The sequence below is a fragment of the Pyrgilauda ruficollis genome, unplaced genomic scaffold, assembly GCF_017590135.1.
Source record: "Pyrgilauda ruficollis isolate IOZ18807 unplaced genomic scaffold, ASM1759013v1 scaffold25, whole genome shotgun sequence".
NCBI classification, from domain to species: Eukaryota; Metazoa; Chordata; class Aves; order Passeriformes; family Passeridae; genus Pyrgilauda; species Pyrgilauda ruficollis.
The window spans coordinates 5,582,281-5,599,928 of record NW_024523822.1 but is presented as its reverse complement, the minus strand read 5'-3'; the positions used below and the strand labels follow the sequence as shown (position 1 = coordinate 5,599,928).

Sequence of the window (17,648 nt, the reverse complement as noted above, 5' to 3'; positions counted from 1 at the left end):
AGCCAACTTTCAGTGTGTCAGTGAAATCCATGTATTAATGTGTGAGAACAGGCAACTAATCAGACCAAGGCTAGAATAGAGGTTCAATAATTAAACATAATTAAGGATCTAGTCCTGCCCTTTCTTATGTTCTCATTAAAGAAAAAAAGGAAACCTGGTATACCAAAGACCACTTAGGTTACAGTTTACATCTGCTTCTTTTGAACCACATTTCTATTTCATCTATTATCTCATAGTAAAACAAATGCAAGTTTTCAAAATATCACTATCAATGCTAATGTACACTTCTAAATAGCAAGGGGCATTAAAAAACTTTAAAGCAGTTTACAATGCAGTGTCACACGGAGGTTATGGGGGATGGAGAGACGGCAACACCATTCAAAAATAAAAAGGGAAGCAAATGGGCTAACTGGCTGAATCTGATGATTAGCGGAAGAGGGTGAAGGCTAATGAGTGATCTGGAAGTTGGAGTGGGTGTGGCGTTAGCATGTTAAAATAGCTTGAAAAAACCTGAGCTGCACAAGTCATGGAAGTTGAAACGAGTCAATCTACGGCTTCTTGTGTATGACACTAGTGCAGGATAAACAACTTGCTGTCTGTAATGGATCTCTTCCTGAACTGGGACTAAGACCTCTTGATGTGCTGATTGCATTATTAAAATTCAGTATCTGTTCTTGGATAGTATCTGCTTAGCAAGGACTGTCAGTGTCAGTAGGAGGCACATTAACTAGGGACTTCGGATGTCCATTTACTAACTTCACAGCATCTTAATTGCAAAGTTCCTTCTGATTTTCAGTCCCGTTGCTGCAGTCAGTTATGTTGCTGATGGCTGCAGTCTTCTTCCAAGCCATTAAGCGGAATACATTTGTTACTTTTAAAAGGGATCACCACTTGCTTTATTCCCCTGCCTGTGCCGTAAATGATGCATGAGGTGCTTAAGCGTGAGTGCAGAATGTCGCTGCGTACCCCGCTGCACGGCCGGAGAAAGCGGCGGGGCGGTCGCGGGCGCGCCCTCACAGCCTGCGCGGCGGCGGGGCCGCTCCCCGCTCCGCCCCATCCCATCCCATCCCGGGAGCTGGGGTGGCCGCAGGGCCGGGACGGGGGTGGTCGGGGTGCGGAGGCTGTCGGGGTGCGGAGGGCCGGCAGAGTGGCTCCGGGGGCGGGCGCCTGTCGGGGCTCCGGGCAGGGCAGAGCATCCGCCCGCCTGCGGCCGGCGCCGTGAGGGCAGCTGGAGCGGAGTCCGACCCCGCTAGTCCCGGCGGCGGGCGTGGGGGGTTCTGGCCTTCAGAATTACAGGAAAAAACGTGACTTGTGCTCAGCCGTGCAACTTCCTATTTTGTCCGTCCTTTCGCTGTCGCGGGGAGGCAGAGGCCCTTGTTAAAACAAGCTCGCGTTCTGCAGCTGAGGTAAGTGAAAAATACGTTTTCAGCTGAGGGGTCTCTGCTCACGTTCATTTATATGAAGTGTGGGAGAGTGTGAAACTCTTGCCCAGACTGTTACTCGCGTGGATTTCCAGCAGTGAAGCTTGCTTGCATTCACATCTCTCCAGGCGTTCGTCCCAGACTTGGGGCAGGACTGTGTCTCTTCGGGCCAAAAAGATCCTTTCAAGTCCATGAGATAGTAAGAATTGAAAGTTTCTGTTTAGCTCATTGCATTTGTCTCATTTTGTAAAGAATGCAATACGGATGCTTGGCAGTGGTTTTCCTTGTGTGTGTAATGGTTAAGAGTCAGTTCTCAAAATGTTTGCAATGTATGCAATCATCAAAGGAAGGAAAAGCTCTTACTTAACTGCTCTCTGCTTAATTTGTATTCACTCAGATTTTCTCGAAGTGATGAATCCAATTTAAATGTACTGGCCCCAAGTTTCTTCAATGTTTGCAATTTCTGCCTTCTGAGAAAAATGTTTTTGTAATGTGCTTGTGTACATATCCATCGTGAGTATCATCTTCATGCACTCATGCTTAAACTGGGGAAGTGTCACTTGCCTTCTCACCTGTAATGGACTGCATGATTTGTCTTTTGGGAATGGAGGGTCTGGAGCAGAGGTCCTGTGAGGAACTGCTGAGGAGAAAAGGAGGCTCAGGGGAGACCTTATCACTCTCTACAACTGCCTGAAAGGAGGTGGTGAGATGAGGGTCAGTCTCTTCTCCCAAGTTATAAGCAACTGGCACGGAAATTGCTGCAAGTTGCACCAGGAAAGGTTTAGATTGGATATTAGGAAAACTCTTTTATCCGAAAAAGTTGTCAAGTACTGGAACAGGCTGCCTGGGAAAGTGGTGGAGTCATTGTCCCTGGGGGTATTTAAAAGGCTTGTAGATGTGGCGCTTGGGAATATGGGTTAGCGCTGGACTTGGCAGTGCTGTGTTAATGGTTGCACTTGATGGTTTTCTGGAACCAAAATGATTCTATAATTGCCTAAAATAGTTGAAATACAACTTCTGGACTCTATCTGTGAATTAAGAAACTGATTGGGCAAGAGAATGTTTTTGTGCTTGAAGGAAGCTTCATGTATTGGGTGGAAGAATGGTGTAGTCAGTTCAGATTTTTCAGAGCTAATCCATAATAAAACAGGTCTCGAAAGGGATAAAAAGGGAGAAAGAAGCTGTAGGCTTATATCATAGAGGTTGCAGTATTGAAGATTAAAGGTCTTGATTTTTCTATAATAATCATTTAAACCTGAGGAATTTTTGCATGATTTGGTGCTTGTAGGGGGCGTTTTCATTTAAAAAATGCTGGGCTAAGAGAAGTTAAAACATAAATGTGTTCAGTAGTGTTTTGAGCCTGATTTCTCACTACCGTGCCATGTTTTGCCTTGCAGTTTTGACTAAGCTATTGAAGTATTGTTAAAAAAGTTTACAGCATAGATAGTAAAGAAAAGCAGAATATATAACCCTTAGGAGCTGATCTGAAACAGCAGGGTTAGGCAATGAGTCTGAGTTTTAATGTTTTCTAAACTACATGATTAAATATCTTTTTCAGACATTTAATATATTACATGTACAGGTACGTTTCAGGGTCATGGTCATCTTTTTTGAGTGTGAAGAAAGTATAAAAGTGAAGTTTTGTGCTTATTTTGTTCTCTTGCCTTCTCATGTCTGTAGAGTATGGTATTACCTGCACTGTGTTCTGTGTTCTTCTACTTGCAGCATGCAGTACTGCAGTGATTATAACTATATTGTGCATTTTGAGGCTGTAGCTGACTCCATAACAGTCCAGAAACATATTTGCTTTCTTCCAAAATAATTAACATTATTTAAGTAGATGTGTGTTTTACGTCTAGTTCCACTCTCAGTTTGAATGGCAAGACTGGCAAGGGTAAACAAGTGCTGTGAAGTAATAGAGAGAGTCTTCCTTCTGATTTTCTGACAGGTGTGTATTCTGTACAATACAGATTGAAGCCACCTGAATCTGACCAATGTAAAAGATTTTGATCTGGCTACCTTCTTTTCAGTGAGAGCTCTATGTTTCTTCAGAGTTCAGTGCACGGATCCTCCTACCTTGCCCATCCATTTTGCTCACCCAGTTGCTTGCCACACCAGAGACAGCTTGTTCTCCAACACAAAGGAGCATGAAGGCAGCCATTGTCTAATAACATCTTACTTGCTGAAACATCTGATGCAAAATCATCTCTCAAAGTACACCCTTGTGGCCCAAATAGATTTGTAATCACACAGACAATGAGCCAAAGGAGGTTTGCTCCAAGACCAGTCCTGTACAGGAACTCTCTTTAAACTGTAGCTTGTCTGGTTTTTCTTTGTCAGTGAAGAAAGAACAAGGGAGGATGGTGCCTGAAAGCAAAATTATGTCTGGTAATATAACCATTTAGTTTTAGTGATCTTGATCTCACTTTCTTTTAGTGAGCACTAGCAAATTGGATGAAATCATATAGTGAAAATTAAAGAAGTGACCCATATATAAAGATAAAGAAAGTAAATCTTGTTTTGTGTTTGTAACTTTAAACATTTTGCATGAAAATTCTGTTTCTTTTATGAGGTACAATGCATTGATTAGTAAAAGAACACCTATTTTGAAGCTTTTTTTAATCCATCTGAGCATTTTATACCTTAAGATTTATAAAATGGCTTATTTGTTATGGTTGTTCAGAGAATAATGAGTTATATTCTATTTTTTCCTATTAGTATCAAACTCATGTAGTTAAAAGTTTGATTTAAATTCCAATGTAACAGTATTTTGTATTATAATGTATGAATATTCAATGTGCTGTTTTCTAAGACAACAAAGGCTTTCTCAAAACATGTTTTGCATCTGTAACTCCAGGATATACTAAGCAAAACAACTGTTATCAGCAGTTATTAGTAGAACTGACTTTTCCTGGTCACTATGTCCTTCAGAATTTTGGAACAAATGTATCTTATCCTTTTGTGCCTACACTGGCTATTTAGAGACTGAAAGAGGAAAAATGGCTTTCCTGCTTTTCAGTTTCCAGTTGGTTTTTTTTCTTTTCTTTTTGACGTTACTTTGTTTTTAGAACAAGTTTCTGTGGTCAACAGTTGATACAGCATTTTGAGAGCCTCACTGTGTGGCTCCTTCAGATATGTCTGTAAGCTTAGTAGTTTTCTGAATAGATATGTATAATTTGAATTTATTTACTTTAAGTGGTGTTAGTAGATTATGATACCATTAAGTTTTCTGGTAGGCCATCATAATTTAAAATACATATAGGTTTGTTTTCCAGAAGAAAGTGCACCTAACACCTGTTTTTTTTTTATTTAAAGGTAAATGTTTGAATGCTATTCATCCTGCTCTGAGGTTCAACTGACTATTTTTGGCTCAGTTAAAGACTGTGGATTATGAAATCAGTGTGCCCAGGATCTTTCATCACAGTGTCTGTCATTTTTCCCATGGATGGGCTTGTCAGTGCATAGGGGTTAAAAAGTTGAAAATACCCGTTAGCTGTCCCTCAAATTTACTGCTTCTTCCATTATGTTTACATGTCATTGTCTTCTCTGACCATTGTAGGAAACCCTCTGTTTTCCTCTTCGGATGCTTACTGCTACTCTCACCTTCGGTGCAGTCCTGACTGATCATGAATCTGATGCACCCTGTTACCAAAAAGGATGCTGAAGTAAATATTTGAATAATTTTCCTGGAGTGTCCTCTTTCCCTCTAGGATTTGTGTAAGTGCTGATGGATTTGAATCTTGGAGTTCTGAAAACTCACGGTTACTGCTTTTCTAGGTGCATTTTACAGAACACTGCAGTTGAGTGGCATAAAGGGCTAGAGAAGAGGATTAGGCTCCTGTCTTTCAGTGCCTGCTGGCTGTGGATAGGGCAAGGTCTGTGTCTCCACGTGGCAGCCATCATGGGAGAGCTGTAGCAATGGATGGTAAAGACTAAATAAAAGGAGTGTCTATTCAGCTTCTTCCTTCTTAGTTGTTAGAAGAGTGTCAGACTTCATAGTAAAGAATTTCCTGTCACATTCCAACAAAGATGTTAAAGATTTTTGAAGATGACTGGAACAAAGAATGGTGCTGCGTGGTGTCACATCCAGTTGGCAGCTGGTTGCTAATGAGGTTCCCTAGAGCTCAGAACTGGGGCCTCATCCTGTTGAGAGTCTTTATTGCTGATCCTCACAAGGGGATCCAAGGGCATGCTCAGTCAGTTTGCAGGTGAAACCAAGTTGGGCTGGAGTTGATCTGCTGGAGGGCAGGAAGGCTCTGCAAAGGGATCTGCACAGGCTGCATCGACGGGCTGAGGCCAGTGGGGTGAGGTTCAACAAGGCCAAGTGCCAAGTGTGTCCCTGGGTTACAACAACCCCAGGCAGTGCCACAGGCTGGGGCAGAGTGGCTGGAAAGGACCTGGGGTGCTGGTGACAGCAGCTGAACACAAGAAGGCCAATGGCATCCTGACCTGGATCAGCAATGGTGTGGCCAGCAGGGCCAGGGCAGGGATTGTCCCCCTGTACTGGTTACTGTGCGCCTTGTGTCCATGGATATGTTGCACGGAAGGGAAAGGTTAGGCCCTCTTCAAAAGGAAATGGGAGTCATGGATACCCTGGGGCAAAGAGAAGACTGAGGTTCTCAACAACCTCTGTGCCTCAGTTTTAAACAGCAAAGTTCCAGCCATGTCAATCAAGTCAAGAAAGGCAAATGCAGAGACTGGGAGAATTAAGACCCTAAACCCTCTCCCCTAGGAGAAGATCAAGTCTGAGACCAGCTAAGGAGCCTGAATGTGCACAAATCCATGGGATTCAATAAGGTTCATCTGTGGGTCCTGAGGGAGATGGCAGAAGAAGCTCCTAAACCACTATACATAATTTCTGAAAAATAGTGGCTGTCAAATGAAGTCTGTAATGGCTGAAAAAAGGGAACTGTAAACCCCATTTTAAAAAAGGGGAATGCAGAAGCCCCATAGAACTACAGAGCAGTCTCTCCAGTGTGCCAGGAAAGATCATGGAACAGATTCTCCTGGAAATTGTCTAAGGCACATGGAAAACAAGGTGGTGATTGGTGACAACCAACGTGGCTTTACTAAGGGCAAACCAAGCCTGGCAAATTTGGTGGTCTTCTGTGATGGGGTGCTGCAGCTTTGGTGGACAAGGGCAGAGCAACTCCCATTGTCTATCTGAACTTAAGCAAAGAATTTGACACTGTCCCACTTGCCATCCTTGTCTCTGTGTTGGAGAGATGTGGATTGATGGATGGACCACTCAGTGGGTAAAGAGCTGGCTGGATGGCCACACACAAGGAGTTGTGGTCAATAGCTCCTTGTCCACATGGAGACCAGTGACGAGTGGTGTCCCTCAGGGTTGGTCCTGGGGCTGATACCATTCCACACCTTTGTCAGTGACGTGGACAGTGGGACCGAGGGCAGTCTCAGCAGTTTGCTGATGACACTGAGCTTGGTGGGGCAGTGGGCACAGGGGAGGGAAGGGATGGCATCCACAGGGACCTGGACAGGCTTGAGAGGTGGGAGCATGCAAAGCTCAGGGAGTTCAGCAGGGCCAAGTGCAAGGTCCTACGCCTGCGATGGGGCAATCCCAGACACCCCACAGGCTGGGCAGAGAAGTGCTTGAGAGCAGCCCTGTGGAGAAGGACTCAGGGGTGGTGGCTGATGAAAAACTCACCATTAGCCCGCAGTGAGTGCTCCCAGCCCAGAAAGCCAAGGAAATCCTGGGCTGTATCCAAAGCAGCGCTGGCCAGCAGATTGAGAGAGGGGTTGTACCCCTCTGCTCTGCTCTGCTCTGCTCTGCTGAGACCCCACCTGGAGCACTGCATCCAGCTCTGGGGTCCCCAGCACGATGACAAGGAGCTGTTAAAACAAGTCCAGAGGAGGGCCAGGAGGTTGGTGAGAGGGCTGGAGCACCCCTGCTGTGAGGACAGGCTGAGCAACTGGGGCTGCTCAGCCTGGAGGAGAGAGGATTGTGCGGGACCTCACAGACACCTTCCAGTATCTGAAGGGGCCTACAGGGAAGCTGGAGAGGGATTCTCTGACAGGAACTGGAGTGCCAGGGCAAGGAGGAATGGATACACACTGAAAGGAGGGAAATTTAGATTAGATATTAGGAAAAAATTATTTAATGTGAGGGTGGTGAAATACTGGAATAAGTTGCTCAGGAAAGCTGTGGATACCCCATCCCTGAAAGTGTTTGAGGCCAGGATGGATAAGGCCTTGAGCAACCTGATTTACTGGGAGGTGTCCCTGAACACAGAAAGGAGGGTTAGGATTAGATGGTCTTTAAGATCCCTCCCAACTCTTAAAATTCTGTGATTCAATGACTCCATGACATGCTGTCTTTACATTTATAGATGTGGCATGTTCTTTATTCTTGGTGTAACATCTACACTGTATACCGGAGGCATGTAGTTCATGTAGTTAAAAGCAAGAATAGGATCTGAATGGAACAAGGTTTCATGTCCTGAAATGGAGAAGAAGAGCAATTAATAAATGGTCTTAAATATAATATGGGGAGAAGTCTTGCTTTGATGAATTAATTTTTTAATCACTTGAAGAAGACAGCTTTTATAGGCATCTTTAAGTGAAACACACACATATGGTGCAATTTTCACTCAGGCAGGTTCTTTGATCACTTTTACATATACAACTTCTCCAGTAAACAGCCCAAGAGCTATCTTGTCACGTATCATGTATCAGTGTCCTGACAAGCGTGTAAGATCTGAGCAGCATTGTGACCTGCTAAGTCACTACCTTGGTTTCTGTCAAGTAGTAACTACCAGCTGTCATGCCAAATAAACAGCTGCTAATTGATACTGAACAAAGTGGAAGCAGGAAGACTAAACCAAATAACCAGCTCACATCTGGGAAAAGTCATGGAGGTCTCTCTTCCCAGTTATCTCCTCTGTTTCACCAACTTAGATGCCTTACGTTTGCTAATGTAGTACTTTTTTTTCTTAGTCTTCTGCTGTTTTGGCAAGTGGAAGTGACTTATTGTGTGGCTGAGTACTAGAGAAGAACTAGAAGAAGAGGAAGAGGTGCAGAATGGTTACAGGATGAGGAACAGCCACTGAGTGTGGATGGAATCTTCGACTATTTAAGCTTTCTGGTGTGCATGTGAAACTAGCATTTTTCAAAGGCTTCATACTTGGCATTGCAACCAGCTTGGTCATGCCTGTTCTTGCAGTTCTGTACTCCACTGTGATGGGATAGGTCATAGTATGTTCAACTTAAGCATTATTCAAAAATGTTCTTATGAATTGCCAATGCTTCTGAGTTCCAGCTCCTTCCTAAGAAAGTATGGGATTGCTGGAGCTAGTTAAAGGAATGTGATAAAAATTTTGTTTGCTTTATTCTTGGAAAGAGCTGAACTATTTTGGTTGAAATGCAGCCTCTTCTGTCTCATATCCCCCCAAAAACAGTAAATCCACATGTAGGATATCAGCAGAAGCTTTATCTCTTGTTATGGGGAATAAACGAGGAGTTAGAGACATGCATGAGACATGTGCCTGCAGGGCTGTGTTCTTCCTGTCTCATTGGAGATGTGGTGGGATGGTTCCTGTGTCTGGAGTGCTGGAATGGAAGGATGCAGGTTCTTTAGGAAGGGCAGGCAGGGAGATGAGGAGTCGGTGTCGCCCCCTGTGTCAGTGACCAGCTGGAGAGCACAGAACTGTGCCTGGGGTGGGTGAGGAGCTGACAGACAGGGGACGGGTCAGGGTTAGAGGGAGGACAGGGACAGGGGACATTGCAGTGGAGACTCTGCATATGAGCAGCCTTGTGCTCATAAACCCTGGTGGTCATGGGGGTCTTCAACCTTCCCAGTATCTGTTGGAGGGACAGCACAGCTGGGCATAGGTAATCCAAGAGGTTTTTAGAATTGTTGGTGGTAACTTCCTTCTCCAAATGACAGTGGAGTCAATGTGAAGAAGTGCTGTGACAGACTGTGTTGTCACCAACAAGGAGGGGCTGGTGGGAAGGTGAAGCTCAGGGGCAATCTTGACTGCTATGACTGTGAAATCTGGAGTTTGATTGAGGTCCTTAGGGCAGCAAGGACAATAGACTCATTATTCTGAACTCAGGGGAGAAGATTTTGGCCTCTTCAGGAACCTGCTTGGTAGAACACCATGGGATAAAGCTCTGGAGGGAAGAGGGCCCAAGAGAGCTGGATGATATTCAAGGATCATCTTCTTCAGGATTGATACATTCCAACAAAGAGGAAGTTGGTCAAAAACACTGGGAGGGCTGCTTGGATGAGCTCACACACAAAACAAGGCCTATACAGGGTGGAAGCAGGGACAGGTAGCCTGGGAGGAATACAGAAAGCAGCCAGGGATCAGATTAGGAAAGCTGAAAGTCCTGATATAATTAAATCTGGCCAGAGACATAAAGGGCAATGAGAAAAGCGTCTGGTGTTGTGCTGGTACAGAATACTTGGAAGATCTGCTATTTTTTTTATTGCCATCAGTGGTGTAATTCATCTTTACTTATTTGAGAACAAGAACATACACCCCACATGAATAAGTAGTAATATATTCTCTTTATGTACTGGCTTCCTTTCTTGTTGGTACCCATCTTGCTACTGCTGTATTTTAGTAATATGTCACTGGACAAACTCCTCCTCATTTTTTTTTTTTTATTTTTTTTTGTATCCCACATATCCTTTTCATTTTTTCCTTCTGTTTTTTACTGTCATAGCCTTAAAGTTTATGAGATGCTTCCCAAGACAAACTTAAAATAATATTTAAGTTGATTTCTGATGGAGACTGAGCTGAATGCATTGTTTTTACCATGTTTTTCTCTTTTAGATTACTGTAAAGTTTAATTTTTTAGCAAATCCAAGAAGTTTTTGTGGAAAGAACCATAGCATAGGGCATAACCCCTATTGCCTATATATGACTTAGATCTCTGTCCAGTGACCTGGTGCACACCTACTTCTTGGCATTATCTGAACCTGTGGGAGGAGGAGATACTTTGTTAGGACTGTAAGCTACTGATATGCCTGTTCTAGGGAGATAGTACTTGCCTCCCACCTGAGCCTTCCTGAGACACAGGTTTGATGGAGAACTGAAATTCCAGACAAATCTGAAAACCTAATGTGAAACATGGACCCCAACTAGCTGCAGAATACTAATGCCCACCTGTTGCTTATGGGCATAGTAACTAGAGCTACTTGTCCAGGAAGTAGGAATACTGGGCTCTAGGCCCTTGTGTGGTTAAGGGAGTCTGACAGCTCTATTTTCTACAGGCAGTTCTTCTACTTACTAGCCAAAGGAGTAGTGTGGGTTGCCATTCATGGTGGAGTTGGGCCACTTTACAGACGGGTTCTTACAGACAAGTTGATGAAGCGTGGGCTGGATGAGCAGTGGGGTGAATTGAAAACTGGCTTAATAAATGGACCCATAGGGTGGTGATCAGTGGGGAAGTCCATCTGGAGGGCAATCACTGGTGATGTACCCCAGTGGGTGATACTGGATCCAGTCCTGTTCAACATGTTCATTAATGTTCTGGATTAGAATGCTGTGGCAGAGCCTGCTTGCTGATGACACAAGACGGGAAGGGGTGACTAATAAGCCATAGGGTTGAGCTGCTGTCCATAGAGATCTTGGTAAGCTGAGAAACGGGCTGGCAGGAACTTCAATAAGGAGAAGTGCTAAATCCTTCATCTGGGGAAGTACAACCCCAGACGGCAGTACAGGGGCCTGGCCAGGTGGAGCGCAGCTTTGCAGAAAATGCTCTGGCAGTCCCTGACACCAGTAGAGTATGAGCTGGCAATGTGCCCTTGTGACCAAGAATGCTGGTTTCCTGGGCTGTGTTAGGACTGCAACCAGCAGGTCTAATGAGGTGATCCTGTCTCTCTGTTCAGCACTGCTGAGCCGACGCTTGGAGTATTTAGTCCAGTTTTGGAGTCCCGATAGCAAGAGAGGCATGGACATAGCAGAGAGAGTCCAGGAAACAGCCACAGGTCAGTCAATGTACTGGAGCATCTGCCATATGGGAGCTGCGTCGGTTCAGCCTGGAGAAGACAAAGCTCAGAGGAGGTCTCGTCAGTACCAAAGAGCCAGAATCCTTCCAGCGACAGGACCAGAGGCAGTAGGCACAAGCTGAAACACAGGATGTTCCTTCTGAACATCAGAAAGTACTTTTTTTGCTGTGAGAGTGAATGAGTACTGGAGCAGGTTACCCAGGGAGTTTGTGGACTCTCCATCAAAGGAGATCTTCAAAAGCTGTCTGGACATGGTCCTGGGGAGCTGGCTTTAGGAGGACCTGTGTAAGTTTGGATCAGATGGTCTGTAGGAGTCCTTTCCAAACAAACATTCTGTGATTCTGTGCTGACAGCAGCAGTTGAGGCAAGGAGAGTGTTTGATTTTTGTAATTTTTTCTTATAGAACTCTAGATTCATCTGTCCTTTTAGAAGAAATCAGTCTACTACTTTGGTTTCCTCCTTCTTAACCTAGAATCTGAGGTTTTTTGTGTGCACAGTAGTTCAGTAGTTCTTTTCTTCAAAAAGAAAGGCAAAGAGAGGTGCCTTCCTGTGTCTTTGCAGAGTGCACTCAGGTCTGCTGCCGGAGCAAAACTGGGAAAAAGCCAATATGAATTCACCCTCTTTTGGGTGAAAGGTAACTTGGACTGTTATCCTCTTCCTGAACAATTTGTTTACTAGGTGGTGATGAACAAGATAGGTAGATAATTTCTTCTCCTGCAGGAGCCTTCATTTTCAAAAGAATTCACTAGATGAATCTGCTTAGGAAATTCTGCAGGCTGAATAGAACATTTCTTACCAGTTAGTTACATGATCCTTGGAAGGTTAAACACGTGTGTGGATTGGATTGCCTTCAGCAGTGTTTTAGCTACACTTATCTTTCTGTTTTTTATCGGAAATGTACGCAACTTGTCTTAGTAAAATTACATCAAATTTCTCCATTGTTCAGGAAAGTAACACTTAGACAAAGCAATACTTCACTTGAATATAAATGAGAAAAGCTGAATAACATTATTAACTCTGACACAAATGCTAACAAAGTATTAAAAGGGCATCTTCACTTTACTTTTAAAAATAAAAACCATCATTTTAATTTTTATTTTATGACAGCATTTTGTGCCCATACTTACTGAGAAGGAAATGTTCAGCAATTTGATTTGGATGTTTGTCCTGCTCTGCAGTTCTGTAGCAGGTATGTTTCTGGATTATTAGCACCTGTCTTGCCATAAGGTTTTCCAAAAGGTAACATTCTCCAAATGAAATTTTGAAGAGTTCTGAAATATATTGCAGCTTAGTTGTAAATTTTAGTTTTACTGTTTCAATGTATTTTTGGATATCATAAGTAATAATGATAAATGCTTGTAAATTACATAGGAGTGCTTTATAAAAACAGGCTTAAAGTACAAGACTTTATTTTCTTCATTTAGGGCTATTAAAAAAGTATCTGAGTGGAAACTTCCTCATTATTTCTGTGAAGTTGTTGAAACATCAGTCTAATATATAAAAGCTATTGTAACACAGTAACTAATGTGAACTGCATTTTCAAACAGGAATGTCGGATGTGAATGACTAACTGAACATTTTATTTTAATTCTGTATGAAAAAAAATAATTAAATTATCTGTAGACAACAAAACAACTTACCATTTTTCCACTAGTATTTTAAGAGGAATATGGCTATGCAATGTCTTCGATTTTGTTTTTAGATGAAAACTCTATCAGAGATGCTGACATTTTTCCTTCATCTCCTGAAATTGAAAGAGGATCCTCCCTGGAACTATCCTGTGTTCTTAGAAAGAACTACATGCCACAGAGGAATGCAAGCCACATCATTTGGAAATTGAATAATGAATTGATTGCTCCAGAAAACTATAACATTGTGAATGAGACTGTATCTAATATAACCATCCATAATTTCACGTACAGCAAAGCTTATGTGCAATGCTTAATGGACAAGAAACTACCTTTGGTTCACACAGAAGTTAAATCTGGCTGTAAGTAGAAAGGCAGAAAAAATAATCTTAATTCTTTTTAACAACTTACTATAATAATTTTATTTTTAAAACATTTGCTTTTGGTTGTGTTATTTTAAAACACATGTATTCAAGTAGATATATATATACACACATTATATATATATACATACATATTTATACACACATATGTATTTTTTTTCTGAAATAAAGCATGAAATTACCAGCATTCCTTACTGACATGGCTCTATAACCTCTCTGACCCTGACTTTTGCCTAGCTGAAATTTTCTGTTGAGTTCCAAAGGTAGTGGGTCTGTTCCTTTGGTTATATCCTCTTTCTAGCCTAGCCAATCATTTCTCCAGAGAGGATTTCCTTTCTAATCCTCTCTTCTAAAGAAATTATAATACACTCTCTAAAATAGGTATACAAATTCTCTAATTTATTGAACAGATTAAGTCCAAAGTATACTAACATGTGCCTGGGGGTCCCATTCTAATAAAGAAGCAATAAAAGCAAAATGTCTGTAGAAAAAAATCCAGCAAAAGGTCTTGCATGTCTGCAAATCTTAATGTGCTGTAAGCATGTTGATAAAAGAAAGATCTTTTGACAGCTCTATTAGATGGGACAGAAAAATACTGTTTTGAAAAGAGGGCTTTGTCAACCAGTTGATCTCACGGGGCAAAAGTTCTCTTCTACTCCAACTTCTAACAGTGAAGAAATTGAGCTGTAACAAGAAAGTCTTTTAGGGTGTTACATTTTTATGGATGACTTCAGACTGTAGAGATTGCAGAAGATTGTTTCCTTTGTGCTATCTTGCTTAGAAGATAAAGAGTCCAGAATTAGCAATGTCTTCACGGTCACACAGATCTGTTTCCCAGGAATTTGTCTTCTGCACTCTCTAGGCTGTGCATGTTTCTCAGATTTGAGTTTTTTATAGGGTAAACAATTAGATATTCTGGGAGAGAACCAAAAGGAGTTCTGTCTGTCAGAGTATGCAGAGTATGCCTTTTTTTTTTTTTTTTTTTTTCTTGGTTTTGAGGTTGTTTTTTTTTTTTTTTTTTTTTTTTTTTTTTTTTTTTTTTTGTGCTTTTGCTGTTTTTTTTTTTCCTCTTACTTTCTGGACTCACATTAAACTACAGGTGTGTTGCAGAGGGGAGATGGGGTGTGCCTGTGCTTAGATATTCAAGACAGCATATGCAGTGGTACATAATAGTTAGAGTTACTGCCTTTAGGCACACTTACTAAAGTATTCATGAGAAACAGTTGGAGAAAATCTTACTGTCTCCTCAGGGTAAGAAAAAGTGTTTTTGATTTTTGTATTGTGAGGAATTCTGAGAGCAGTGAGGGATGATGAAATGAAGCGCTATGAAGACACTGAATGAAGTTTGCCATAATTGCATTTTAACCAACAAAATCAGATGTACATAAAGTTACTTGTTTTTACTGGATTTTTTTTAACCTTTGTCACTGTAGTTCGTCCAGATACACCAGAAAATATTTCCTGTGTTTATTTCTATGATGTTAACCTTACCTGTACCTGGAATGCAGGAAGAGAAACAAGTTTTACAACAAAGTATACTCTTTACCGAAAACTGTAAGTACCAGATATACAGGGCACTGGGTTGCTGGGGTGTGGCAACCAGTTCTCTTCCTGTCTCATTCTGACTTCTGTTCAAAGAAAACTTTAAATCATCATGGAGTCTTGGCATTTCTCGGTAATTTAAATTGGTTAATTCAGGTTAGTGTGCTGTATAAAGGAAATAAACATTTTCAACCAATATTCAGTAGAGAAATACTTATATCAGAGCTGATATTCCCTTGTTCTTTGAAGTAACATTACTAATAAGATTGAAAGTTGAGTGACCATACGCACAAATGGTGAATGGAGGCATTTTATGGGAGAGTTTCCCAGAAACTTTCTATGTAATGAACTAACTAATTGTGAGGGCGTAAAAAATACTGCTTCCTCATCTGCTTTAAAAAATTCCCGTCAAAATTCATTAAGCCACTGCTTTACTGCTGTATTTTGCTTGGCTCCAGTAACATTTAACCTAGTGACCCTTGGAATCATAAGGTTTCAGTCAAAAAATCCAGAGTTGTTCTTTTGGGTTGCTTGGGGATTTCTGTTTACAAATACAAATTATGTGGTCTCATGCTTTCCAGTGTAGAAGCACAGATACTTGGTTCTTTCAATTTCAGTTACACTTTAAATGTTGGTTAGGAGCTTGCTTTTTCATAAGTGACTGTGAAAATAGTGAAATCAGTGTTGTTCCAAGGCAGATCTCAGATAGGATTTTAAAGGTGATAGTACAGATTTGTCCCAGATGTACTTGTCAATCTGTCCTTTATAGTCCTGCTTCTAGTAGTGGTCTTTTTCTGCCTAACCAAGATTCCAGGTAATATTGTTTCATGAAAAGATTTCTATAATATCCTAAGGTTATTCTTGAGAATGGGAAGGAATTCAGACTCTGGAGGGTACTTTTTCATATTGTACTAGTGTATACTATCTTTGTAATTTAAATTATACGGTAGGAAAATCTTTTTAGTTTTATCTTCATTTTAGCTTTGACATTTTAGACTTCCATCTTTTTAATGTGGAACTTTACTACTTCTAGTGTTTCTATATTTTATAATGTAGCTGCATTTGTGAAGCCAGAAGTTAAAACAACCATTGAAAGCGCATTGCAGTATTATTCCTTCCTGTATAAGCACAGACTTTTTATTAACCAAAAAGTGAATTGGATTGCAAAACTGTTTCCAGCCAAGTATAAACCAAGTTTTTATCCAGGTATCTCCCTAGCTGAGTTTAGCATGTAGCTACAAAAGCACTTGTACAAGGCGGTAGGGAAACTAGGAAAGGGTATTCGTTTGCACAGACATGTCATCTAAAAATCTTCACTGGTAAAAAAGTCTTGCAACCTCAAAGATATATAAATAATAGCCTAACAATTTGTTGAATTATTCTAAGAAAGTCCTCTAGTTTCTAACTGCTTTCATTTTTCTCTTTTTTAGGACATCTTTTCCAGATACAGTCAGCTCCTGCCAGACTACAACAGAGTCATGTTCATTTTTTTATCCTGACAATGTTTATAGTAATGATTTTTGTTTTCAAGTAGAAGCTAAAAATGTTTTGGGTGCATCCTTAACAGAGTGTGTCCCTATACCTTTGCAAAAAATAGGTAATTTAAAAAGAATCAATAAAGATTTAATTTATGATCTTTTCATGTAAAATTCTTCCGACTGGTTGGTGTTAACAGCAGTAATTTTCAGCAGTTTCTTGATCTTACTGTGAGGTGGTGAGAAATGACAGCGTGTTGTTTTCAAACTAGGCAACATCTAACTGCAACAATATTTCTTTAAGCTAATATCTGACATATCCATTATAAATGACTAAGTTTTTAATTATTGAGAAGTAAAGGCCATATATTAAAACTTTTTGTCAACCCAATTGGTACTCAGACACTACTTAAATATTCTGAGTGGTATCAAGTATCAGTGCAACACCTGGCTGCAATGGATTGTGATATTATAATTTCTCAAGGGCCACCCATCATATGCTCTGCTAGTCCACATTCTGGTTAGGAATGTTAAAAAACCCCCACCTGTTCTATGTGCAGTAATAATTGCACATAGAACAAAATTGCACACAGGAGCAATAATATTTTGTCTACCTCTTCTCCCTCTGTCCTGTGCTTCTCCTGTGTTCATTTTGGTGGTGTATTTAAGCAGTAACCCTTATAATGGAATACTTTTTGCTGCAGCACTCATCATCAGTCACATCCTTTATTCTTGTATTCACATCTACTGTGACTCTTCATTACTTTCCACACGCTCTATGCCAGACATGTCTTTTCTCATTGCTAGTCGACTCTTTTCCCATTGTCTCCTTTACGCTTCTCTCCCCCTCAGATAATTCCCAGCTGAATTCTTTCCTCGTCTGCAGTTCAGTCTTGTCTTTGGCATACCAGCTCTGCTTCATTTGTGTTCTCTGCTGTCTCTGGGTAATATTATTCAGTGCTGATACAAATGAAAGATGTGTGCACATCTGAGAGCAGGTTTGTGAGGAGAACCACAGCATCCTAGAAAGGCTTGGGTGGGCAGGAACACCTTCCACTAGACCATATTGTTCAAAATGCCATGTAATTAAATCAGTTGTGTGTGCAATTTCTCTTACAGATCATTTCCCTTATGTAGAATTATATCTACAAAATAAACCATCATATGAATACTCTGATAGGATGTGTGTTACTGGGATAAGGATTTAACTTCTTGGAACACAT

At 41.3% G+C, this 17,648-nt stretch overlaps 1 protein-coding gene across 2 annotated transcripts in view; it reads left to right on the top strand.

Annotated features, from left to right (window-relative positions):
* The first annotated feature begins 1,103 nt into the window (after positions 1-1,103).
* Positions 1,104-17,648, top strand: part of IL31RA (interleukin 31 receptor A) — a 35,232-nt gene continuing 18,687 nt past the window's right edge. Inside the window, exons 1-6 of one of the 2 annotated variants that reach the window (XM_041470907.1) lie at positions 1,104-1,406; positions 4,981-5,138; positions 12,505-12,586; positions 13,100-13,387; positions 14,842-14,962; positions 16,381-16,547. In XM_041470907.1, the coding sequence (XP_041326841.1) occupies positions 12,535-12,586; positions 13,100-13,387; positions 14,842-14,962; positions 16,381-16,547 (628 nt within the window). In that variant the 5' untranslated portion in view covers positions 1,104-1,406; positions 4,981-5,138; positions 12,505-12,534. The remainder of the gene's footprint in view (positions 1,407-4,980; positions 5,139-12,504; positions 12,587-13,099; positions 13,388-14,841; positions 14,963-16,380; positions 16,548-17,648) is intronic. The other variant, XM_041470908.1, reaches the window with a different exon arrangement.